This window comes from Molossus molossus, unplaced genomic scaffold, assembly GCF_014108415.1.
Source record: "Molossus molossus isolate mMolMol1 unplaced genomic scaffold, mMolMol1.p scaffold_m16_p_10, whole genome shotgun sequence".
Taxonomy (NCBI): domain Eukaryota; kingdom Metazoa; phylum Chordata; class Mammalia; order Chiroptera; family Molossidae; genus Molossus; species Molossus molossus.
The window spans coordinates 95,470,359-95,497,020 of record NW_023425345.1 but is presented as its reverse complement, the minus strand read 5'-3'; the positions used below and the strand labels follow the sequence as shown (position 1 = coordinate 95,497,020).

The 26,662-nt window shown below is 51.7% G+C and overlaps 1 protein-coding gene across 12 annotated transcripts in view; it reads right to left on the bottom strand.

Annotated features, from left to right (window-relative positions):
• Positions 1-26,662, bottom strand: part of CACNA1C (calcium voltage-gated channel subunit alpha1 C) — a 579,936-nt gene that overhangs the window by 7,190 nt on the left and 546,084 nt on the right. For all 12 annotated transcript variants that reach the window (XM_036252393.1, XM_036252392.1, XM_036252383.1 and 9 more), the window contains 9 exons: positions 17,848-18,013; positions 17,135-17,262; positions 16,389-16,485; positions 14,537-14,639; positions 8,787-8,888; positions 6,362-6,489; positions 5,855-5,989; positions 4,198-4,550; positions 1,399-1,527 (listed from right to left, as the gene is read on the bottom strand). In XM_036252393.1, the coding sequence (XP_036108286.1) occupies positions 1,399-1,527; positions 4,198-4,550; positions 5,855-5,989; positions 6,362-6,489; positions 8,787-8,888; positions 14,537-14,639; positions 16,389-16,485; positions 17,135-17,262; positions 17,848-18,013 (1,341 nt within the window). The remainder of the gene's footprint in view (positions 1-1,398; positions 1,528-4,197; positions 4,551-5,854; positions 5,990-6,361; positions 6,490-8,786; positions 8,889-14,536; positions 14,640-16,388; positions 16,486-17,134; positions 17,263-17,847; positions 18,014-26,662) is intronic.

The following is a 26,662-nucleotide window of genomic DNA, read 5'->3' as shown; positions in this document are numbered from 1 at the left end:
TGTGTAGGTCAGGGGGTTGTGTGAGCTTGTGTGGGTCAGGGGTTGTGTGTGCATGTGTGGGTCAGGGGCTGTGTGTGCATGTGTGGGTGAGGGGGCTGTGTGTGCATGTGTCAGGGGTTGTGTGTGCATGTGTGGGTCAGGCGCTGTGTGCATGTGTGGGTCAGGGGGTTGTGAGTGCATGTGTGGGTCAGGGGTTGTGTGTGCATGTGTGGGTCAGGGGGTTGTGTGTGCATGTGTGGGTGAGGGGGCTGTGTGTGCATGTGTCAGGGGTTGTGTGTGCATGTGTGGGTGAGGGGGCTGTGTGTGCATGTGTGGGTCAGGGGTTGTGTGTGCATGTGTGGGTCAGGGGGTTGTGTGTGCATGTGTGGGTCAGGGGTTGTGTGTGCATGTGTGGGTCAGGGGCTGTGTGTGCATGTGTGGGTCAGGGGGCTGTGTGTGCATGTGTGGGTCAGGGGCTGTGTGTGCATGTGTGGGTCAGGGGGCTGTGTGTGCATGTGTGGGTCAGGGGCTGTGTGTGCATGTGTGGGTCAGGGGGCTGTGTGTGCATGTGTGGGTCAGGGGTTGTGTGTGCATGTGTGGGTCAGGGGCTGTGTGTGCATGTGTGGGTCAGGGGGCTGTGTGTGCATGTGTGGGTCAGGGGCTGTGTGTGCATGTGTGGGTCAGGGGGCTGTGTGTGCATGTGTGGGTCAGGGGCTGTGTGTGCATGTGTGGGTCAGGGGCTGTGTGTGCATGTGTGGGTCAGGGGGCTGTGTGTGCATGTGTGGGTCAGGGGCTGTGTGTGCATGTGTGGGTCAGGGGCTGTGTGTGCATGTGTGGGTCAGGGGCTGTGTGTGCATGTGTGGGTCAGGGGCTGTGTGTGCATGTGTGGGTCAGGGGGCTGTGTGTGCATGTGTGGGTCAGGGGCTGTGTGTGCATGTGTGGGTCAGGGGCTGTGTGTGCATGTGTGGGTCAGGGGGTTGTGTGTGCATGTGTGGGTCAGGGGCTGTGTGTGCATGTGTGGGTCAGGGGGTTGTGTGTGCATGTGTGGGTCAGGGGTTGTGTGTGCATGTGTGGGTCAGGGGCTGTGTGTGCATGTGTCAGGGGGTTGTGTGTGCATGTGTGGGTCAGGGGTTGTGTGTGCATGTGTGGGTCAGGGGGCTGTGTGTGCATGTGTGGGTCAGGGGTTGTGTGTGCATGTGTGGGTCAGGGGCTGTGTGTGCATGTGTGGGTCAGGGGGTTGTGTGTGCATGTGTGGGTCAGGGGTTGTGTGTGCATGTGTGGTCAGGGGCTTTGCAGCTGCTCTTCCGACATGTGATCTCTTCCTCATCCCTGATCGTTTCCAGAGGGACCCAGGACCTGCCTCTCCCAAACCCTTCTACACGCGCAGGCTGGCCCGGGGCAGAGGGCAGCGGGGCTCACTTCTCTGTGGAGACCAGGCTGGGCTCACTGCAGTACTCCAGGTCCTCGCTCGTCTTCACGGCACAGGCCTCGTCCTGAGAAAACTCCTCCCGGCGCACCATGGCTATCTGGCTCTCTCGGGAGTGGCACCTACAGTGTTCAAGAGAGAAAAACACAGAAACCTCCATCGCTCCTCCCCTTCCCTCATGCGCACCCGTGCACACATGCTCGCACGCTCACGCACACGTTGCCGTGCCTCCACTCCTGCAGTCAGCGAGGAGGCCACAGAGCCAGGGAGGCTAGGATTGGGGTCGCAATTCGATGTGGGAGAAGGGTGAGGACCCAGGGAGACCTGAGTTCTGGCCCCGTTCAGTTACCCTCTGGCATACAGGACTTAGCCATGCCCAGGCCTCAGGGTCCCCATCCATAGAATTGGAATGACATCCCTGCCTGACACAGAGGCTTGTTCTGACCCACAGATGAAGCGACACCCGAGACGGTGCTTTGGAAGGTGAAAAGGATCAGCTTCTAAGGAAGGGTCCTGGGCTGCACTGTCCAGGGCAGGGTGGGCCAGTGAGCAGGCCGCCCCTTCCCTCTGCTGTAGGTACTTGGGTATTTGGGCATTTGTTGGGCGGAGCTGAGGAGGTCCTGGCGTCATAGCCTGACATGCTTTTGAGCTTGACATTGGCCCCTGGAGTGAAGGCACAGAGAAGCAGCTCCCAGAGAAGATGTGTTCTTCTGAGCAGAGGGGAGAGCACCTGAGCCCCCGCTGAGCCCGTCTCCGCTGAGCTGAACCCCCACCTCAGGGTGCGGCTGCGATCACTCAGCCTCCTCCCGGCCAGTCTTCTGCTCACCTGCCGTGTCTTCTTCAGCTCTGGTCGAGGTGTTCTCCCCTTTCCTGTCTGTGCCTAGCTCAGTACCTCCCCCCTCATTCTTCCTGCAGATCCTGAATGCTGGGCCCCACATCATCTTCAGATCCACGAGGGCAGCAGGGGAACACCCCAGTTTATCCCCTCAGAGCTGAGAGCTGGACCAGTGCCCAGCCTTGACCCTGAGCCTGAGCGCCGCTCAGGAGGGTAAGGCCAGTTCTCCGGGGGGGGGGTCTAACAGGCGGCTGCCCGCCCCGCACTCTGAAGGCCAGATGAGATGCCAGAGGCTCTCGATGGGGTGGGAAGAGAGGGACACGGAGGAGCTTTGTCGAGCACAGAGAGTGGCTGCAGGCGGCATCACTTCTTGCAGACCAGGGAGTACAAGGTGAGCTGGCCTGTCCCTAGCAGAAGCAAGGCCCGTGCTGTAGCACCACACAGCCGTGGGCTGTGACATGGACAAGGTCCCAGAGCTGGGACTTTGGTTAAGTTGTCCCCCTTCACCAACTAGAAGCTTACTGCCCCGAGTGTCGTTTTATCAACTGAGACAGGAAGGAGGGGGCTGACATCTAGAGAGAGCTTGCTGTGTGCTGGGTGCTTTGCATGGATCCTATTTCATTAATAGATGCGTCCGCGGGGAGCGGGAGAAACCCCCTGATGTCTCTCCCGAGCTCCTCTATGAAATGATCTTTACCTTCCTTCATTTAATACAGAACAAAGTTTAATATGAACATTTCCTTGGAAGGAGGCATTGGTTTACACTGAGATGCTGCTGATGAACACAAGCCTTCCTTAAGAAGAGGTTTAACAAGGGGAGCAGGAAGAAAATGTCACTGGGACGAATCCCTGCAGGACGGTGAAGGGGAGGAAGGCTGCAGGAAACGGAGGGGTCATAAGACAGGCGCAGGCCAGCCGCTTGAACACTGACTCTCTCTGCAAAACCCTTTGCGATCAGAACGCAGAACCCAGTGCTCAGCACACGGCCCCACACATAGACGGCACCGGTAGAACGGGGCGGGACTCACCAACTGCTTTCGGGTGGTGGAGCCAGCCAACCTTAGGCAGTAAGGCAGACGGATGGCCAACTTGACTTGTCTGTCATCAGACACTGAGTGGCCAGGCCATGTGGACTTACAAATGGCCATACTGGCTCCTTGCATGAAAGTGGCTCAGGACACATGCCCATGGATTTAGAAAGACCCCGGAACTCCTCAGTTTTCTGAGCTCAGGGAGGAAAAGGACCCGGCATTCCGGGATCTGCTGTCCTGCTCTGGAAGGTAGCACAATGGCCAGCCACAGGGGCGAACCCTCTCCACCCAGCCGGGGAGCCCAGAGCTGCAGATGGAAACAGGCAGACCCTCCAGCCCAGAGCAGGGCAGCCATGGGTCCGGAGCACAGACAGCAGAGCAACGGGAGAGAAGAGCCAGTCAGGAGGGGTAGGTGCGGTCAGACTTCCAGGAGTGATGCTTCCCGGGGGCAGAATGAGCAAGTCTGCAGAAAAGGGCCTCCTGCCACCCAAATTCCCCTCCCTGGAGGGGGAGAGGGTATAAAGAGGAGGTGGCAACTTTGTTCCCCTCCCAATGGGCCAAAGACCAGGTTTGGACAGAGACTTGGGAAAGGCTGTGTGTAGCCAGGATGCAAACACCTTGGGGATCAGGGCCAGGACTCTGCACAGGCAGGAAGACAGCAGAGCAGCCTCTGCCCAGAGGATGCTCCTCAGGACCCTTGCTGCCAGGGGGACCCGTGCCTTCCTGAGCAGGGCTGCCACATGAACTCACGGGCGGGACTTGGGAGGCAGCATTCACCTCGCTCCCCCTGGGTGGGCAGCAGCGTCCACCCCAGCTTGAGGGGTGAGTTGCAGACCTGGGGGCTGATGCTCTTCCCCCGACCCCTCTGAGCTGGAGTGTGTGAGGCCCCTGTGCATGGGCCCTGGGTGCCCCACCCTCCTGCTTACCTCTTGGAGCTGAGCTTCCACGATGCCTCCTGCACCCGGATGGCAGGAGACAGGGGGGGCCCGTGGCCCTCCAGGGCGCTGACCGCGCTGGGGTAGCCGGCGGGGCGGGGAAAGCGGCCCAGGGCGGTGTTGTTGGCATTGTTGATGTTGGCGTTGGAGCCAGTGGACGAGTAGCTGCTGGGGGTGAAGGTGGAGTCCACCAGTTTCTCGTGGGACGGCGACTCGGTGTCGCCGGGGCTGCTGGTGGCCTTGTTGATGTGCAGCGGGCGCTGGGTGGTGAAGGTCTGGGGGAAGGTGCTCCGGCTGTCGCTTTGGTAGTAGCTGACGTGGTTGCCGAACAGGCCGCCGGCCCTCTGCAGGCAAGACGGGGCGGTGGGTGGAGGAGAGCGCCCCCTGGCAACCCCTCCTCCTCAGCCAAGGCACAGAAAGGGTCTGCCCTCCAGAGAGCCAGCCACGCTGGGCAGGACTACCTCACCCCCGCGGCCTGGCAGCTGGGAAAGGGCCCGGGCAGTGGTGAGGGACGGGACAGCCTTGGGGAGCCAGTCAGGCCGGGAGCTGCTGCCGCCCTGGAAGTTTCTAGTAAACTTCGGGGCGGGCCTAGGGTGGCCCTCCTTGGTCTGAGGGGTGGGCAGCGGGGCCAGAAGGCTGAACGAGATCTAAACAAAGGGAACTCCACGGGCGCCCGGGCTGGAAACTGTGTCGGCCAAAGGTTTTGAAATACAGATGACGGATTTACCACCTCAGTTATGTGATGGCCTCCTTGCCCCCAGGACGGCCTTGGAGATTTCAAGTCTGGAACCCGCTTAATTCCCAACATTCTTTCCTTGTCCTGGGCAAGCGGGCAAGTGGCCACTGCAAGGTTGGTCTGTGGGGTCTGGGTGGGGTCATGTTAACTGGCTGCTGTGTCCGCGAGGTCACAGTAGTGAGCAATGCACAGCGACGAGAACCAGGATGTGGGACAGGGCAGTGGCAGGCAGGACCGGCTCCTCGTTCCTCCCTGGCTTCTGCAGCCTAGGAACCCTGGCACGGGGCTGGGCGGGACAGGTGTGAGCTGGCCCGGTACGACTGTGGCCGTAGCTTCTCCTTGGCCACAGAAAAACTTTTAGCTAAACACCTTCTGGGTGGGCAGGTACCACCAATGAATGCACGGAGCTGGATGTAAGCGTCCGAGCATCCCAGCCATGTTCAGTCTTTACTGTTAGAACAGCCTCCGCACCAGGGAAGGAGAGGGAGGCTGGAGGGCCCCTGTGACCTGGAGACGCATGTTCTATCTGAAGGACAACGGCCACTCCACTCGGTTCCCACCCGCACTGCCCGGGGGGACAGCCTCATATTGCCAAGATCTTCTGATGTTTCCAAGAGAAGCCAGAAGTCTGGATTTTTATTTGAATGTGCTAGATTTTCAAATGTTGGCACACAAAACAGGCCTGTAGACTAGCAGTGGCCCAAGGGCCACCACTTTGAAGCTTCTAATGTAGGTTTTTCTTTGGAAAGATGTCCCTTGGGAAAACGGCTCCTTCCTCCTCCTGGCTGGAGGTGGGGTCGGGCTTGGGAAAGGCGGAGGGGTCGGAATAGCTGTGGGAAGGGCTGGGATCTGCCACAGAACTCACCCCTTGCCTTGTCCCACCCTCTCACCCGCCACCGTGGCGCCACCTACCCTGAAGATGTCGTCTTCAGAGGCGGCAGACACAGCCTCCTTCATGGCTTTGTCCAGCTCCTCCTCCGCCGTCAGGTCCCCCGAGATGGCCCGTCGGATCTCGGGCCCGATGTCGTGCAGCGTGCGCAAGCCAGCCTGGAACCCAGAGGGACGTGAGCCCGCCGCTCCGCCCGGCCGGCGGCCACCGCGTCCGCCAGGCAGCCAGCCTCCGAGTGTGGCCGCGGGCCCGCCCAGGGCGGAGCTTTGGGACTCTCTGTCTGCCCGAGGGAAGAGCCCACTCTCCTCCCCGAGAAACACGAGGGCACAGGAGGACAGGCTGTGTGTGTGGGAGCTGGGGGTTGGGCGGGCCCCGAGGCAGTGTGTGTGCAGAGAGCAGGAGGGAGGGACGCGTGCCCTTCACACATCCGCCTTCTGCAGGGGCCTGGCCCAGCCCACTGCCGAGACGCGGACCCGGCCAGAGGTCAGAGGAGGGCACCAGGCCTGTCCTTGGGGTGTGGCCCGGCTCACCTGCAGGGACAAGGCGTTCCTCTGGGAGGGCTTGCCCACGAGGCCCTGCTCTTTGCGCTTCTTGAATTTCCGGAAATACTCTTGGATCAGGAAAGTCGCGTAAAACTTGCCCACCGTGACCTCGTCGTCTGAGAGTCCAAGACAGGGCAGGGCGTTGGAGGTAAACAAGGGGGATTTAGTTGGGCTTTATTCGTTTCTGCTCAGCAGCCAGACTTTTTACATTTTTAAAATGTAGTTTTTGAAGAGATAGTACATTCACATGGTTCAAAAAGACAACAAACACATAAAAAGTTATATAGTGAGAGGTCCCTCTCCCACGGGTCCCATCCGCCAGGTTACCCCCTCCTAATCGATCGTCTTTTTTTTTTTATTAGTTTCTTGCATATTTTTGCAGATATTCTTCATGCAAATGTTTTCTGTAAATAAGCAAGTATGTCCATATCCCCCCTTGTGGGAAACGAAAAAAGTAGCGGATTGTCAAAATTATTTCCCACCTTGCTTTTTTTTATCTTAATTTTTTTAAACTGATATTGCCAACATTCTTACTTGATTTTGAAGCTTCAGATAGCCACCAGAGACCAACCAGTCCCCTAAATACAAATACAGTTCTGCTTAAAGGTTATCGGGAGGGGCTGATAGAAGGAGCACCTTCTTCTGGGGTAAGCTTGGGGTTTTCTTTCAACCAGACAGATCAGGTTTTCTTATGTGTAGCCTGGCTGGGTCCCCTGTCTTGGGAATGAACCATGTGGTGGAGAAGCCAGTACGTCTCCAGTGGGACTATTTCATGCCCCACAAGGAGCCCCTTTGCCCCCCTCCCGGCTCTCTGTGGAGGACAGGGCCACGGGCTTGGGAGGCAGCTGGTTGGGTCAGATCTGGGAGCTCATGATGGTTCTCCTATTTCTAATGTTCCCCCAGGAGGAGCCAGCTCCCCGGCAACGATGGCTTTCCACCTGGCAGGGGCCTCCTTCCCGCGTGGGGGGAAGGACCCCGATCCCCGGTGCTGGGCAGGCGGGGAGGAGATGCTGCAGGGGAGACTGCAGGTTCTGGCGCCCCTCAGACCTGGGTTTGAGTCCTGACTCTGCTGGGTCCGCACCGTGTAGCCTCGGGCCAGCTACTGAGCATCTAAGGACTTCGATCCTTTGAGCAAACTGCCACTTTTTAAGCAAATTTCATAGAAACGTTGTAAGGAGCTAATAAAACAATGGAGGTACACCTGGGCCATCTCTGTGACTCCATTTAGTCCCCACTCTACCTTCCCTCCGGGAAGAGGTTCTCAGCAGGGGTGGCGTCACCTTCTAAAAAGCATTTTGGGGATGTGTGGGACTTTTGTGGTTGTCACGGTGATTTGGGGTGCTGCTTGTATTAAGTGGTTCACGATAGGTCCCTTAAAGCACAGGCGTGTTTTGCACAATAAATAACAGCTTCACACGCTGCCACTCTCAAGTGTTATGCTGGACATCCACGTAGGGGAACCACCTGCTTGGATCACCTGAGCTAAGAACATTTGTCACCTAGTTTTAATACATCCAGAATTTTCCAGGAATGTAACTGCGGTGTAATTGACAGAAGACGTTGTTTTGTTTCAACTTGACTGACAGGGCTTCACATTTTGGAAGACGGTTTCCCTGACGGCGGTGTTCCTTGGGGTCACCCCTGTCTCTGACCCGCCCGCCTCAGCCTGCATTTGCTCTATGTATGTGCACGTATGTCGGTGTATGTATGTGTGTGTATAGTTATTTAAATATACTCAGTTGGCTCTTCAGACTGACAAATGCAAAATGTTGGCAATATTCAATAGCCTTACTTCCTTTAAACACACTTATTCATTCGTACGTGGGAGCGTGTAAGCATTTCTTCCATGAATGATAACTCTGGCCTAGGTGTGCCCGAACGTTCATATATTGGAAAGCATTTGGTTTTAATACATGTTACATTAGAATAAAGCGTTATGTGAACATTTTGGAAGGTACATGTGTGGGCACGTTCTTACCTACGACTTTCACCTGGGAGAGCAGTCGGGGGATTTTGCACTATTTGTTAGAAAGGGGTGTGGGGGCGCAGGGCCGAGCAACACTGCCTGGGAAGGGCAGGAAGAATCTGCACCAGGAGGGGCTCTCAGGGCCCCGTTATTATGGAGCTGCCGGCCCAGCGGTTTACGGGGAAACCTACACTCTGCCGTTTCCTTGAAGTTCTGCCAAACCTCTGAGCAGCGGCCTTGCCTGACTTCATCCGCGACATGCAGACTCGATGTCCAACCTGACTGTCTGTACCTGAGTTGGTGAAGGACACGGTGCCCTTGTCCCTTCTAAGCAGGAGGCGCTTTCAGCCCCACAGACAGGTCTGGGGAAAGCGGACGGAGCCCGACAAGCCTAGCAACTCAAGAGCCAGGCACGCAGGGGGCACGTGGAGATGAGGGTGCACTTACCACCCGCAGGGGGCACCACTTGGTCCAGCAGCTTCATGCTGGTCCTCTTCCAGATCTTCTTGATTATGGCGCGCAGCTCCTCATTGGCCTGCTCCAGGTTCCCTGGGGGAGAGACAGACGCAGGCTGAAAGACCATCGGCCCCTCGGAGGCCCCACGGCTGTGCCCTCTGCGTCAAGTGCCCACAGATCGTCCCGATCCAGTTTCCCTCTTCCTCCCCTGCCTTGTGCCCTGTCCAGGGCCACTCCTCTGCCTGCTGCTCAGACCAGCCAGGGGCGTCTTCCTTGTCGTCGGCACCGCGAGCCGACAAGACCGCTGGTGCCCATGGAGCTCGGCAGCCGGCTGCCCGGAGGGCGCAGGGGCTCCCCATGGATGGCACTTCTCACGGCCCCCGTGGTCACCAGGGAGAAGTGGGTGACTGGAAGGAAGAGCAGTCTCCTCCAGCGTCAAAGCCCCCTGCAGAGTCTCCTTCGGGGAGGAGGGGGCGCAGCCTCAGTGTGGACGCAGAGATCAGAAAACACTGGGTCTCTGGGTCCACTCTCCCCACTCGGCGAAACAGGCTGAGCAGGTGCCGGCCCCACGCAGCATCTGGGATGCTGCCCTACGAGGGGCACCTGGGCCTGCAGCTGCGAGACAGGATGTGGGGGCAGGATGCTAGGGTGCCCCACTCCTCCCCGCCAGTATGTACACACCCTGCACAATCCCTGGACTGGGACTGATGGATTTCACCCTGCGATTAGATGATATTATAGGGCACATATGACCTTAAGACAGGGAGACTACCGGGGTGAAGCTGTCCTAATCACGTGAGCTCTTTAAAAGTAGAGAGCTCTCAGGTACAAACTTCCAGTTACAAATAAATAAGTCATGGGAATAGAATGCGCAGCTTGGTGGCCACAGTTAATACTGTATTTGGCAATTTGAAAGTTGTTAAGAGAGTAGATCTCAAAGGTTATCATCACAAGCCCTGGCCGGGTGGCTCAGTTGGTTGGAGCTTCATCCTGTACACCAAACGGTTTCGGGTTCGATTCCCAGTCAGGGCACATACCAAGCTTGCGGGTTCAGTCCCAGTCGGGGCGCATTTGGGAGGCAACGAACTGATCGATGTTTCTCCCTCTCTCTCCTCCTCCCCCTTCTCTCTCTCTAAAATCAATAAACACATCCTCAGGTGAGGATTAAAAAAAACATCATCACAAGAAAAAACATTATAACTACGCATGGCAATGGATGTTAACTAGACTTACTGCGATGATCATTTTCCAACATTTACAAATATCAAATCACTACGCTATCTACCAGAAAGTAATATAATGTTATATGCCAATTGTACCTCAATAAAAAACAAAACAAACAAAAGAGCAGTGTGCGAACGGGGTCAAAGGTGGGGAGCAGGAGAGAGACGGGGGTGCGGCCTGGAAGAACGCACGCTCCGCGCTGGGAGCTGAGCGGAGACAGGCGGCCTCTGGCTGAGTGGCCAGCGGAGAGCCAGCCCTGCGGCCGCAGGGAACGGATCCTGCAGATGACCTGAATGAGCTGGAGTGGATCCTTCCCCGGAGCCTCCGGGAGAGGGCGCGCCCTGACCCATATCCCGATTCTGGTCTTGTAAGGCCCTGAGCACAGACATCAGCTGCCCGTGGCTTCGCTTCCGACCTACAACACTGGGAGCTAATAACTGGGTGTACTGTCAAGCCAGAAAGTCAGTGGTAACTGGCCATGCAGCAACAGGAAACCAGTGTCGGCAGACCTCGAAGGTATTTCAGGCTCTGCTTCAGGCACCGCAATAAAGCGAATATAGCAATTAAGCCTGTCACACGATGCTTTTTGGTTTCCCGGTGCATATACACATTATACGTTACGTTCACTGTAGTCTATTAATCGCGCAATAGCATTGTGTCTGTAAAAACAAGGTGAATACTTCAATTGAAAAATACTTTATTGCTAAAAATATGAGAAGCATCCTCCGAGTCTTCGGCGAGTCCTAATCTTGTCGCTGGGGGTGGGTCTTGCCTCCATCGGGATGGAAACGCGGTATCTGCAGAGCACCATGGCGTGAGGTGTGCCCGTGCTGCATCGTTCTCGGCTGTGGCCCAGGGAGGCGGCACGGTCCCGAGCTCCGTGTCAGGCTGCCTGGCCGTGCCACACGGGCTCCCTTGGAGGGACACCCAACCGCAGCAAGCAGAGCTGCTAATGCAGAGAGAGTGGCCGACTCCTGCGTCCCTGGTGTGAACATCGATCCCGACGGTGCCTGCAGCCAGGGCTGATCCCTGGCATTCCGTGGTGGAGGGAGTCCCTCGTGGTTACGCTCCCTTCTTGGGTAAGGCAGCCAGTGGTTTCTGACATCTGGGACGAGTCCAAATTCTTATAATGCTCACGTATATTTATCTTCGGCCGTGGGTTGAATAGTATCCCCTCCAAATTCATGTCCACATGGGATCTCGGCATGTGACCTCAGCTGCAAATAGTCTTTGTGGATGTGATTAGTTAAGATGAGGTTGGACTCAGCTAGGGTAGGCCCTAAATCCAGTGTGACTGGTGTCCTTCTCCGGTGAGGAGGGGCGCGGAGGGAAGGAGGCCAGCAGAGGATGGAGGCAGAGACTAGAGTGGACAGCTAAGAGCCAAGAAACCCCAAGCGCTGCGGGCAGGCAGCCACCAGAAGCCACGGCCCGGAGAGGAACCTCCGAGGGGGACCCCCGCAGACTCCTTGACTTGGGACTCCGGCCACCTGAACTGTGAGAGAAAACCTCTCTGCTGTTGTAAGCGCCCAGTGGGTGATAGCTCGTCCCTGGGACCCAGGCAACAGCTGCATCTTCCAGGAGAGCTTTCCCTGTGCTTCTCAAGCTCCATGTATTCTCAACAGTCTATGCCACCGGGGAACTTCACCGACAACTGCTGCACAGCATCTAAGAATGTACTTAAAACGACCTTCCTCCTGCATTCCGAGGTCAGCTTGGCTTGGGCCTGGTCCTCTGAAGTGGGTGCTCGTGTCCACCCAGAGTCTTCCACGCACAAAAGTCAGGAGGGGAAGGGCGGGTGGACACTCTGTCCTCACGCATTTCGATGCCTCCTCACATTCCTTTCTCGTTGCTCCTGAGAATGTGCCTTTGTCTTCCAGACTGAAGAGGTGAACACTTCATGCAGGGCTTGTCTCCGATAAGGTTTGGCCCCGAGCTGACCCAGTGGGCCTTTTGGTAGCTATTCCTTTTTTTTTTTGTACATGCCCCTAGCGGGAACCAAACCTGGGACTCTCTGGTCTATAGGCTGACGCTCCAACCGCTGAGCCAAACCGGCCAGGGCCCTTTTTTGATTTTTAATTTATTTGATTGTGGCAAGAACACTGAACATGAGATCGACCTGCCTGGCAGCATTTTAAGTGTACAGTACAGCGCGGTGAGCTGCAGGGACAATGTAGTGCCGCAGGTCAGTGCCTTTGTGCGTCCAGATTTCTGTAACTCTTGTCTGCAGTGCCCACGTGGCTGGCCCCTCCCCGCCCTGGAACGCTGGCTTCCCAGAGCCCGACCCCGCGTGCCGGTCCTTTCGGACCTGCTTCTCCGGCACTGGCAGCCCGCTTGGTACTCTTCAGCGGGGACTCGGTTTGCGCTGACAGCGCCTCTCTGACTGCGAGGACCCGGCCTCCGCACCTCTGAGCTGCTCCTCCCTCCGAGGAGTGAACACGTACTCCCTCCGTCTACATCCAGCTCGAAGTGCGGCAGTGTGTCTCTTCTAGTACTTCTCCAGCCTTCGCTCCTCAGGAGAGGACCTCTTTCTTCCTGGACATGACCCTAATGGTCATGGTGAAACCTTTGGACAGTAACTCAGAGGCCGAAGGGGCAGGGCAGCGCTCCTCCGACGGCTCAGGGTGATCAACGTGCGCGGTGAGCGGTTTCCTTCCCGTCTCCCTCCCTGTTGCAGACACAGAACAGGACATGGGTGCTGACCTGTCTCAGTGTGAGACGCAGGCCAGTTACAACTATGTCCGGTTGAGCGACGCAGAGGATGTTCTTCAGCCTTTGCTTCTTTTTAGTTTGGCAGCAGAACGTGAACTATTTTTAACTTTAAAAAAAACTAGCTCACTCTTTTGACATGTATGTTGATGGCCCCTTTCTGCTTTCTTTTATTGTGGATGTTTCTGTTATTTTCTGGAAGGCTTTAGCCGAGAGAAGGCACCTCTCCTGGTCATTGGCTGACCTGACTCCCCACACGTCATCTTGTCACCTTTCTTATTTTACAAATGTCGAAACTCCAGCAGGGAGAGTATGTGACTATTCACACCTGGTGTCGGTGCCAGCCTCCGCCCCCACCCCCTGCCCGGGGATCCTGAAGCGCCGAAGGACCCTGTGCCCAGTGGCCTGAGGCTCAGACTGAGCACAAGAAGGGACAGGAGCCACGTGGGGTCTCGTCTGAGTTTCCTCTGATCCCCGCCCAGGAGGCGGCTGCGGGAATCAGCGTGGTGCGTGGTCGGAACTGCAGCCCCGGGCGCTCTCCGCGCCTCAGATCCGGAGATCTGCACAGTCGCTGGGGACTCGGGGTGTTTTCAACAAACTCCAATACAATAATTTTATCTGAGGGCAGGTGGTTTTTTTTTTTTTTTTTTTTTTATCCTCACCTGAGGACATTTTCCCATTTTTTTGTTCAGGTAGAGTGGGAGGGAGAGAGAGGAACAGAGAGAGAGAGAAATATCGACGTGAAAGGAACACATCGAGTGGCTGCCACCCGCACGACCAACCAGGCCCGGGGACAAACTGTAACCGAGGTACGTGCCCTTAGCGGGAACCGAACCCGGGTCTCTCAGGACCACAGGCCAACGCTCTAACCGCTGAGCCAAACCGGCCAGGGCCAGGTGGTCTTTTGACCACACTCTGCAAAACACTCTATAATAGGCGAGAAGCTCTTGGAGAGCAAGGGCGTCTTCTTAGGTCCGTTTGCACAGAGGGGTTCAGAAATACTTATTAATTACACAGACAACCGAGTATTGCAGCCAAAGCGGCTGCAGCCCGTGGGGTGCCTTTGTGCAAACCAGAAGAAGGTGTCCCTCCAGGTGGACACAGGCCCAAGGGAGCATGGCCTGCCTAGCAGAGCACAGGTGAAAACTTAACCCTACCTGTTGGCTGGCTGAGCCCTTGTGCCATTGGATGGATGACTTTGACCACAGTCACCATTTGCCACTACGACCCCTTCCCCACATAGGTCTTCAAAAATTTTTATTTATTTATTAACTTGAGAGAGAGCATAGGAGAGAGAGAGAGAAGCATCCATTTGTTGTTTCACGTATTCATGCATTCATTGGTTGATTCTTGTATGTGCCCAGACCAGGGATGGAACCACAACCTTTGCACATCAGGATGATGCTCTAACCAACTGAGCTACCCAGCCAGGGTCCACACAGGTCTTTGCAATTTAAAAAGAGTGTCGAGCCTTTGGAAGGCCCTCGCGCAACCAGTGCATTTTAACTCAGGTGGGGCTGGGTCTAGCTTCGGGTGACACTCATCTTTCTCTGCTTTTGGAAGTATGCCCCATGACTTCAGAATGGAAAGCCAGCATGCACAATAAGTAAGCCGGAGGCAAGGAGGCCATTCAAGAAGCGAAGAAAACATGACTAGGCCTCTTTTACACCCCCAGGTGCAGGTTATTGCTGAGCCACTGCTCTGTGCGGGACAGGGAGGCCCCGGACACCCTGCAGGCTGCTGACCTCCTCTCTGGTTGGAGGGCTAGGTCCTCTGAGTGGCTCTTCCAGGGCCATGGGGGGGATTCTTACCTTCCGTTTTGATCCTCAAGGCTGTCCGGACCAGGGCGAACAGGGTGGCATTGAACATGACCGTCCCATCACTGTTCAGGGGCATGTTCATGGAGACCAGACGCTGGAGAGGTAGGGGAGGCAAAGCTGGTGATTACAGCAGACGGTCCTCAAAGGGCCCGCAGAACCGCCACAGCGGGAGAGTGCTGGGAGGGAGTCTCCAGACTTGGGTGTATGTGTCTGGAGTGGGCGAGGTGTGTGAGCACAAATCCCTGAAACGTACTCAGCGCTGTTCTGGGGAGAGGCTTGGCTCTGCAGCCCCGAGTGAGGGAGGACTGGACTCTGTCCCCATCAGACCCTTGCTTCCATCCCCCCCTGCTCAAACGTGGCTCATGAATACAGGCGTGCTCTGCGGGCAACAAAGAACAGCCGTGCACAGGCAGCTGCTGGGAGCCCACCTGCCAGCCCCCACTCCTCTAAACCCGCAAGAGAGAGAACAGCGGGAGATGCTTGCAGGACGTGCAGTCTGTCCTCTTTCCTGTATATTGGCGCATCCACCTCTCCATCGAGCTGGATCAGAAGCTTGCTGACCCTGGATGGGATTGGATCGCCCTCTCCCCTCCTTTCCCACCCCGAGGTCGCTGCCACGGCCTGTGCCCCGGGGCCCTCAGCAGGGTCATTGTGAGAGAGCGCACCATGAAGTGCGCCCGACATCGGCTCTCAGGTGTGGTCAAGGGCACATGTGTCCTCCTGCTAGTCGTGTGCCAAGAGGGCTGTAGTTACTCTGGGTGACTCGATTCTAACGGAGGTGTGAAATTTATAGGGGTTCCTGGGGAGCGTGAAGCTCAGCCCGCAGCCCGTCCAGGCCCAACTGGAGGCCCCGATGCCACGGTGCAGCCTCGCGTGGGCCATGCTCATCTCGAGCTTGTTTTCCACTCTGCTTCCCCCTTCCCCCCCATATCTTCTACACCCTCGGAAATCTTCTAAAATCTTACTTTTGAAATGAAGCAGAGGGTCACGCGAGGATGAACGGAGTCAAACAGAGCACACGTACAGGTTCTGTATTCCTTCAGTTCCCCGTGTCCACGAGTGGACTGTCCACAGACTGAACCTCCCTATTTGTGTCTCTTCCTCTGTATGGCTCTCTGACATCACTTCCGCCCACTCCCTTTGAACTTGTCACTACTCCAACGCGGGATGCGGGAGGGCGGTCGTGAGATTTACAGAAGGAGGGACAGAGTGGAAACGAGGCCTTCAGCACCTGCTGGGCCACACGGTGGGGATCCCAGTGAGGCATGAGAAGGCACACCACTAGGGGGCGCTCGCTCTCGGGTCATGCAAGCACCACATGGGCAAGAGTTGGGTCTTACAGAGGCCAGGGTGTCCGTCTTACACATCATGGACTTGCTTAGAAATCTGGTGGACATGACGGATCCTCTCCCTGGTACAGTTGTGAGCATTTCAGTGATTTCATATACACTGTTAGGGCTTCACGGGTCCCTGAAGCTGAAGCAGGGCCTCTTTAATGACCCTGTGACCCCAGGAAAGCACCCCAATCCATCCATCCTACTCAGGAAGTCTTCCAGGAGGCCCAATGGGACAGCATCGCCTGGTCTGAACAAGGCCCTCCCTCGGGACCTGGCACGTGGCCCACTGGGACACGAGGCCTTCACCTCACTTTTCCTTTATAGAACCTGAGAACTTAGTGCTGGAAGGATCCTTAAAATGTACCCTGGCTCAGGCTCATTTCTTAGGCATGCGACGTATTCTCTTCCACCCCTTAAACAGCTGGCCTGACCAAAGAGCCAAGACAAACAAGCGTCTCGCTCCCCCACGTTCTCTCTTTCTCCCTCGAACCCAGGTTGTCTCTTACTTTGCAAGCCACGCGGTGAGGGCACAGCTTCCCAAAACCCAGTGGGGGCTGAATCCGCCGGAGCAGGGTCACCACGTCCAGGTGTTTGATTCGACCCCTGGAAGAGACACGAGCGGAGGGAAAGGTCAGTCGGGCCACGGCCTTGGCCAGCAGCCAGGACTCGTGTACCTGAGAGGTGGGTACACCCACAGGAGGACAGCTGCAGCCCCACTGGCCAAACTCGGTGCAGAGTTGCAGAACTGCTCGGTAAAACTCCAACCAATATCTACACGTTTAGATTTTAATGAGCCATTTTCCAGCAGTGTATGCTCAAAACACAAGTGTCTTAGTCGTGTCCTGAAAGTCTCAACATGTACTTGCTGCTTCAGTCAACTGACCACCCGGCCAACAGGTATTTATTGAGTGTCAACCAAATGTAATTGGTTGACGAGGGTGTCCCTGGACCTGCAGCAGGAACGGAGTGGCGCTGTGCCTGGCCCTAAACACCCTTACTTGGGTGCTTCCCGGCTATGTCTAACGCTAGGATCTTCTATTTTTCATTCCGCTGAAAATAGCAGATACGTCCGTGACTTGGCCAAAGATGCCTGGTTTCCTATGCTGGCCCTTGACGCTTGACCCTGGGTCTGGTGCAGTTCAGTGTTTCCGGCGGAGCCGCCCAGTGCTAACCCACCCCGACCCTCCTCTGTAGGTGTGGCTGTGCAACCGTCCTCGGCTGTGGGCATCAGAACTCCCCGCTGGGAACTTACTTGGCTTCAGGGTCATACTCTGCCCAGATTCGTTTAAATTCGTCCAGATGGTGGGGACCCAGGATTGACCAGTCCCTTGTCAGGTAGTCAAAGTTGTCCATGATGACAGCGACGAAGAGGTTGATGATCTGAGAGAACAGGGAGTACGATCAGTCACCTCACAGGACCTTCCTGACACCTGCCACTTGAATCCACTCTGCCAGCCGTGCCATGCATGGCTGAAGCCGACACTTCTAAAGACCGGCCATACGTCACATTAAAACACCAGCCCTGGAACTTGGGCCTCCTGGACATAAACGTATGCAGCTCCCCTCAGATTGTGTGGGCTGAACCCCCATGTGGACTGGGCAGCTCCCTCGCCTAGGCCGCCGGGCAGGGCTGCCAAGGACAGAGGACGACTGGACCACCACCTTCCCCTCGTCCCCATCAAAGCGCCAAGAAGTCCAAGTTGCCTCCAGGCCTCCACAGCCATCTCCTGTGTCCTCTGGGACAATGCCTCCATGACAAGAGCCAAGAACGGACACGAGATGCTGGCTGAGGTCACTCTCCTCAGGCTTCCTGCCCGTGTCTGTGTGGTTGGACACCTACTAACGGGGCCTTTCTAAGCCAGCTCCTCTGCTGGGGTGCCCTCTGCGTGAGCTGCAGAGGCGGCAGACCCGGCTGCCTGACCTGCATGCGTATGCCCTGTGGCTGAGCGGTCCCCTGTCACTCACCAGGAAGGCACAGAGCATGTAGAAGCTGATGAAGTAGAAGACCGCGAAGCTGCTGCCACACGGCGTCTCGCCTTCCGTGCTGTTGTGGGGCTCAGACTCCGGGGCGCACTTCTTCCCAGGCATGCAGGCCAGCATGATGTCCTGCCACGCCTCCCCCGTGGCACACCTGCGCAGACAGACGGCACCCATGGGTCCAAGCCCTCAGCTCCGCCTCCTTCCTGGCCCCCTGCCCCTGCCTCCTTCTCCACAGGGACCTGCTAAATTGCACGGGGTGTTGATCATTCCCCAAATGCTCTGACACGTTCACTAAATACGAAAATACACAGCATTGCTTCGAATGTTTTAAAACTATGTAAGTGGTAACAACTGCACCTTTTCTGCAAACCCACTCTTTTTGCGATCCATGTTCAGTTTTTGAGATTTCTGTTTAGATATGTTTTCGCTGCAGTTCGTTCATCTTAATTGTTGCCCAGGAGTATACTGAAGATGCCGTCTCAAAACCCACCCTCCTGCTAAGCTACTGCCTTTCTTTTGTTTTCGCTGATACAAACAACACGGCAGGAAGCACACAGGCCCGCGCCCGGGACATCTGCTCAGCCGTGGAACTGCCGGTGGGCAGCAGGTGTGTGTTGTCTTGACCAGGTATCACTGGCTCAGGGTGTCCAGGTGTTTGTCCTGTTTATGTCCCTGTCAGCAAGAAAGGCCCTTGCTCTACAGACTCGCCAGCTCTCACCTTGCAGCTCCATCGGGGCATCACTGACCGACACATGTGTAGGATGTTTTAAGTGTGCCTCGTGCTGACTTGATATATGACACGCCGTGAAAGGGTTCCTCCCACCTAGTCACTTTCCACGTGCATCACCTCCCGCAGTTACTGTGTGTGTGTGGGGACGCTCAGGCTCTGCTCTCAGCCCATGGCCGTCACAGGACCGTGTTATCACCGTAGGCGCTGTGCTTGACATGAGATCCTCAGCCCTCGTGCACCTCGTAACTGAGAATCTCTACCCTTTTACCAACCTCCTCCTGCTCCCCCACCCTCCGCCACTGGTAGACAGTTTTGTACTCCCCGTCTCTATGAGTTTAGGTGTGCTAATTCTTGGTATCAGTAAATCTTAAAAAACATGGCACATGTGATGGGTATAAATATGTCACCGCATGCTCGGCTGGTGTGGCTCAGTGGATTGAGCATCCTCCCATGGACTGAGAGGTTGGATTCCCAGTCAGGGCACATGCTCAATCCCCAGCAGGGGGCGTGCAGGAGGCAGCTGACTCATGTTTCTCATGTTGATGTTTCTATTTCTCTCTCCTTTCCTCTTTCTCTAAAAAAGTAAAAAATAAAAATGCAAATAAAAAACGTATGTCACTGCTGTTTTAATTTGGTTTTAAAATGATTAATGGGCTGAGATTTTTTACTTCATCTTCTGTTGACGTACATGGTCATATTCTTGCCTGTTTGTCTCATGGTTTGTCTTGTTTGTTTGTAGGATTCTTTAGTTTTCATGTTAATCCCTTTTCAGTTACATGCATCACAAGACCTTCCAGTCTGTGGCTTGTCTTTAGCTTTATTTATGGTATATTTTGATGAATCTAAGTTTTAAATTTCAATTTGGTCAAATTTATAATATTTTCCTTTCTGTTTTTTTTTTTTTTTTTTAATAGTAATTTTATAAAGTTTTCTTCTGAGTTTTTTTTTTTTTTAATTTGCATCTTGTTTAAAATATTCTTCTCTATTCTGGGTCATAAAAATCTTCTCCTCTATGTTCTAAAAGTTCTAAAATTTTGTTTTTGTAATAACCCATTAACCTGGAATATATTTTTATCCTCCATATGAGGTAGAAATATGCTTCCTCTTTTTCTGTATACATAACCAACTTTCTTAACGCAATTTATTGAACAGTCCATCTTCACCTACTGATTTGAAGTATTTCTTCTAACATGAATTATATCCCCATAATGTGTGGGTCTCACACTAGCCACTTCATCCTATTCCACAGGCTTATTTGTCTATAAGTAGTAGATCATATTGTTGTTGTGTTTTTTTTCTTTTGGTACGTGCCCCTAGCGGGAACCGAACCTGGGACTCTCTGGTCCGCAGGCTGACGCTCCAACCGCTGAGCCAAACCGGCCAGGGAGATCACATTGCCTCAATCACTACAACTTTATAGTGAAGTCGTGCTCTGTCATAGAGAATGACTCCTTCCAGCTTCATGTTCTTGAAAACTGTTCATTTCCTTTTCTACTCCACGGAAACGGTAGGCTCGGCTTGTCACATTCCATGAATAATCCTGTAGAGCATTTTACTGAAATTGCATTAAAATATAGATTCATTTGGGGGATATTTGTGATATCAAGTCTCCTAGCCATGAACGTGACACACCTCTTCATTTATTTAGGCCCTATTTCATGTCTTTTAATAAGGTTTTATTATTTTCCCACATACATCTTTTGGTAGGCTATTTCTAGGTATCTTTTTAAAACAAATACCCATCCCCATAATCTTTTCATCTGGTAAAACTGGAACTCTGTGCCTATTAACAACTCTCCGAGGCCCTGACATCCACCACTGTACTTCCTGTCTTTACAATGTTGACCAAGTACCTCATTTAAGTGGACTCATACAGTACCTGTCTTAATTGTGACTGGCTTATTTCACATAGCCTAATGACCTCAAGGTTCACCCATGCTGTAGCATACTGCAGAATCCTTTCCTTTTGAAAGGCTGAATCATATTCTATTGTATGTATATACTACATTTTGTTTATCCATGCATTGCTTGATGGGTTGCTTCCACATCTTAGCTATTGTGAATAATGCTACTACAAACATGGATGTAGACATTTTTTTTGAGACCCTGCTTTTAAGTGGAATTGCTGGATCATCTGGTCATTCTATCTTTGATACTTTGAAGAACCGTCATACTTTTCTCCACATGGCTGCACCATTTTATGTTCCCACCAACAACGCACACTTTCCAATTTCTCCACGTCCTCGCCAACACCTGTTTTCTGTTTTTATGATAGTAGCTACCCTAATGAGTGTGAGGCAGTGTCTCACTGTAGTTTTGATTTGCATTTCCGTTATGATCAGTGATACTGAGTATCTTTTAATGTGCTCATTGGTCATTCATATATCTTCTTTGGAGAAATGTCTCTTCAAGTCCATTTTTAAATTGAGTTGTTGGTTGTTTAGTCTGACAGTCAGTATTTTTGACTTTTAATTCTGTTTCTTCTTCTCCAATTCTTACCCTTTGATTTGTTTTTCTTCTCTCTCTCTCCCTCACCATGTGAAGCCTAGCGACCAGGTGGCTGTCTGCAGGCTGGGGAAAGGGCTCTGACCAGAACTGAATGGGGACCTTGTTTTGAATGTCCACCCTCCAGCAGTGTGAGAAAGAAATGTCCGTGTCTTCAGGCACCCGTCTATGGTATTTTGTTACAACAAGCTGACCAACCTAACACGTTATCAGTGCAAGAAAGTGATTGTGTTCTTTTATTCATCTTCCACCGTACTGATTCTATTAATTGTTATTCTAGTCATTGTCATAAAGGCGTTTGAGTTGATTTGCTTGAATTTTCTACTTGGATTAGCCCATTGTTTGTAAACAATGACAATTATATCTACACATTTTCATATTTTACTTCTTGCCCTGTTTTCTTTTCTTACTGGAATAACCGGGGAGGTTCTCTACCCCTGGAAAGCTTCTATTCTTGGAGAGTCTATGTAACATAGAAATGAGCTATTCCTTGCTATTTTGGTAGCTATTACACATAAAAATATTGAATTTTTGGCCTTAGTAAGGACTAAAACTTTGACTACCTCTTCAATTTCTACTGTGGTTAATTTAAAAAATCCCTAAGATTATTTTTATAATTTGTACTTTCCTATATAAAAGCATTTACTTTATCAAGATTTTCAAAGATATATATATATAGATATAGATATCTATATCTATATCTATATCTATCTATCTATCTATCTATATATATATATTTCTTTATTGATTTTTTGAGAGAGAGGAAGGGAGAGAGCAATAGAAACATCGATGAGAGAGGACATCGATTGGCCGCCTCCTGCATGCCCCACTGGGGATCAGGCCCACAACCTGGTATGTGCTCTGACAGGGAATCGAACCAGCGACCTCTTGGTGCCTGGGTCAATGCTCAACCACTGAGTCACACTGACCGGGCTCAAATATATTGACATAAGTTTATGAATAGTATTCTTTGATCAGGATTGTCAAGTTAGAGGCAATTGCGTCAGACTGGATTAAAATATGGACTGTTTAGAAGAGATACATATTTAAACGTAAGAATATAGCAAGGTTGATATTAAAGCATGGAAAAAGTAAACCATATAAACTCTAAAGACAAATAAACAAAAGGCTGGTATAGCTCTATTAATACCACACACAAGAGACTTTAAAAGAAAACCATCAGTAAGCCTACACATTTTTTTTTTTTTTTTATTATCCTCACCCGAGGACATTCCCTCATCTTTTGTTTAGATAGAGTGTGGAAGGGAGAGAGAGAGAGAAACATCGACGTGAAAGGGACACATCGAGTGGCTGCCACCCACACGACCCAACCAGGGCCGGGGACAAACTGCAACCGAGGTACGTGCCCTTAGCAGGAACCGAACCCGGGTCTCTCAGGACCGCAGGCCGACGCTCTAACCGCTGAGCCAAACCGGCCAGGGCATAGTTTTTTTGTTTTGTTTTGTTTTGTTTTATCCTCACCCGAGGATATTTTTCCATTTTTTGTACAGATAGAATGGGAGGGAGAGAGAGGAAGGGAGAGAGAGAGAGAAACATCGACGTGAAGGGACACATCGAGTGGCTGCCACCCGCACGACCATCCAGGGCCGGGGACAAACTGCAACCGAGGTACGTGCCCTTAGCGGGAACCGAACCCGGGTCTCTCCGGACCACAGGCCGACGCTCTAACCGCTGAGCCAAACTGGCCAGGGCATTAATACCACACACAAGAGACTTTAAAAGAAAACCATCAGTAAGCCTACACATTTTATAAAGTGAAAAGGCTCAAGGCACCAGAAAGATATACAAATTCCAAATTCTAAAACAAAAAATGTTTATTTGAAAACATTTAATAATGAGCTAATAAACCCTTGGCAATAATTAAATCCTGAAAGAGAGAGAGAGAATGAGAATGAGAGCCTACAACCCATGTCAGGAATCGGAAATAAAAAAGGGGCGGCACCGCCACACATAGACCTTAAAAGACAAAGGGACATTATTTACGACCGCAAAGGCGTCCTCCACACCCCTAACAGGCCAACGGGAGCTACCTTCCGCGGTGAGCCCTCCCTCCACAGGCCAAGTCTTAATCTGCGGTGGTCTGATTAGCTCGCTAGCTCCACCCTGACAACTCCCTGAGACCTCACCCCAGTGCAAAGTTCCCAGGCCCCCGGCTGGTGGCAGCTGGCCTTCGGGTACCTGAGGCTTTTGCTGAGTGGCCGGAGTCGGCACTGGCACCGAGTTCGAATCTGTATTAACATGGTGAACACCACTCATCCTCAGCCGGTGCCTCCCCGAGAACCTGCCGCACGCAGCTCACTGGCCACCAGAGGCTCTTTCAGTGGCTGAGCCTAACGGGCAGTCAGGAGTTGACAGTGGGTGTCAGGGTGCCATCGGCCTTTTGCTGACCTGCTCTGCTCGGTACACAACTTGGTCCCTCCCATGGGCACCCAGGCCCAGCGCAAGGAGTACCAGCCGTAGATTGCTCTGTAGCTCTTAACAGGTATCCCAGGGCTGGTCACAGGCAGCATCAGACCTTGACCTGCACCGGTCTCCCCCCCAAGAAGCCCCAGAACCAACACACCTGGTGATTAGCTTCAGATCATAATAGAGCATGACCTGATTAGCTCCATAAGCAGCACACTCAAAGGTAAGTCTCGGCAGGCACCAGACCCTGCTGGGACAAATTCCACTTCACGGGGTCAGCCCCCACATAGCAGCTTGTACACTCTGGTTGTGGCCAGTCGGCACCTCAAGCCAGCCTGAGGGTCAACATGCTAACAGCGATCAAGGCTCCCCCCAAACAGGAGGGCACAAGTAACCCTCACAAGGAACGCTTCTGGAGCACTTGGCTCAGGGGATCAAGATTGTGCCCCACGGCCCCAGAGAACACCGATTATATAAGGCCAACATACCAAGACTGGGAAACACAGGGGCAGCCAAAATAAAGAGACAAAAAAACATGCCCCAAGTGAAAGAAAAAAACAAAACTCCAGAAAAAGAATTAAACAAAATGGAGACAAGCAGAGTTCAAAGTACTGGTTATATGGATGCCCAAGGTACTTAGTGAGGGCCTCAAGAGCATAAGAAAGAACCAGTCATAAATGAAGGATGCACTAACTGAAATAAAAAATAATTTATAAGGAATCAATAGTAGAGAAGGTGAAGTTGAGAATCAAACCATCCATTTGGAATATAAAGAAGCAAAAAACACCCAATCAGAACAGCAAGAAGAAAAAAAAATTTTTTTTTAAATGAAGATAGTGTAAGGAGCCTCTGGGACAACTTCAAACGTGTCAACATTCACATCATGGGGGTGCTAGAAGGAGAAGAGAGAGAGCAAGAAACTGAAAAAACCTATTTGAAAAAATGATGACAGAAAACTTCCCTAACTTGGTGAAGGAAATAGACATACAAGTCCAGGAAGTGCAAAGAGACCCAAACAAGATGAACCCAAAGAGGCCCACACCAAGACATGTCATAATTAAAATGCAAAAGGTTAAAGACAAACAGAGAACCTTCAAGGCAGAAAGAGAAAACTAATTAGTTACCTACAAGGGAGCTCCTATTAGACTGTCAGCTGATTTCTCAACAGGAACTTGGCAGGCCAGAGGGAGTGGCAAGAAGTATTCAAAGTGGTGAAAAGCAAGAACCTACAACCAAGATTACTCTGTCCTGCAAAGTTATCGTTTAGAATTGATGGACATATAGAGAGTTTCCCAGACAAGAGAAAGCTACAAGAGTTCACCACCACCAAACCAGTATTATATGAAATGTTAAGGGGTCTTCTTGAGGAAAGAGAAGAAGGAGGAGGAGGAGGAGGAGGAGGAGGAGGAGGAGGAGGAGGAGGAGGAGGAGGAGGAGGAGAAGAAGGAGAAGAAGAAGGGGAACAACAACAAGAACAAGAAGAACAAGAACAAGAACAAGAGGGAGAAAAAATGGCAATAAATACACATCTGTCAACAATTGAACCTACAAACAAATGAAAAGCAGAACAGAAACAGACTCAATGATACAGAGAACTTTTTTGGCTGCCAGGTGGGAGTGGACGGGGGTGATGGGCAAAAGAAGTGAAGGGGTTAAGAAGTAAAAATTGGTTGTTCCAGAACAGTCAAGGGGTGGAGGGGTCAATGGAGGATAAAGGGGGACATCTGTAATACTTTCAACAATAAAGATAAATTTAAATAAAAATAAAGAGTTTCTCAGACAACAAAAAGCTAAAGGAGTTTGTCACTACCAAACCAGTATTACAAGAAATGTTAAAAGGATTTTTTTAAGAAAAAGAAAGGGGAGGAAAGGAACATAAATATAAATAATAAAATGGCAATAACTACGTACCTATCAACAACCACTTTAAATGCAAATAGATTAACTGCTTCAATGACAAGGTACAGGGTAGCTGAGTGAGTGGATAAGAATACAAGAGTCACATATATTCTGTCTACAAGGGACCCATTTCAGATCAAAAGACACACACAGACTGAAAGTAAAGGGACTGAAAAAGAATTAATGCAAGAGCAAATGAAAAAGAAAAACTGGGGTAGCAATACTTATATCAGACAAAACAGACTTTAATAAAAGGCCATAACAAAAAAAGGACATTGCATAATAATAAAGGGATCAATCCAACAAGAGGATATAATCCTTATAAACATTTATGCACCCAACATAGGAGCATCTAAATATATATAGCTAAAATAACATAAATGGAGGGATCAACAGTAATACAGTCCTAGTAGGACTTTAAAACCCCACTGACATCAATGGATAAATTGTCCAGAGAGAAAAACCAACAAGGAAACAGCAGCCTTAACTGACTCATTAGACCAGATGGATATAATTCATATTTTTAGAGCATTTCACCCCAAAACAGCAGAATCTACATTCTTTTTGAGTGCAAATGGAACATTTTCCAGGATCACATGTTAGGACATAAAATAAATCTCAATAAATTCAAGAAAAATGAAATCACATCAGACATGTTCTCTGACCACAATGCTATAAAACTAGAAATCAATGACACACACACACACACACACACACTCCTTGAAAACCACACAAACACATGGAAACTAAATAACATGTTACTAAGCAACTAATGGATTTTCAATGAGATTAAGGAAAAAATCAAAAGATACCCTGAGCCAAATGAAAATGAAAACACAACCCTAAATCTACTGAACACAGTGAAAGCAGTCCTGAGAGGGAAATTCATAGCAATACAGGCCTACCTCAAGAAACAAGAAAAATCTCAAATAAACAATAAAACCTTACACTTAAAGAAACTAGATAAAGAAAAAAAAACAAAGCCCTAAGTGAGTAGAAGGAAGGAAATGATAAGGATCAGCGTGGAAACAAATAAAATAAAGTCTAAACAAATGATACACCAGATCAGTAAGACCAAAAGAAGGTTCTTTGAGAAGATAAATAAGACTGATAAATCTTGAACCAGATTCATCAAGATAAAAAGAGAGAGGACCCAAATAAATAAAATCAGAAACGCAAGAGAAGTAACAACCCACAACAGAAATACAAAGGATTATAAGAAAATATTACAATTATATG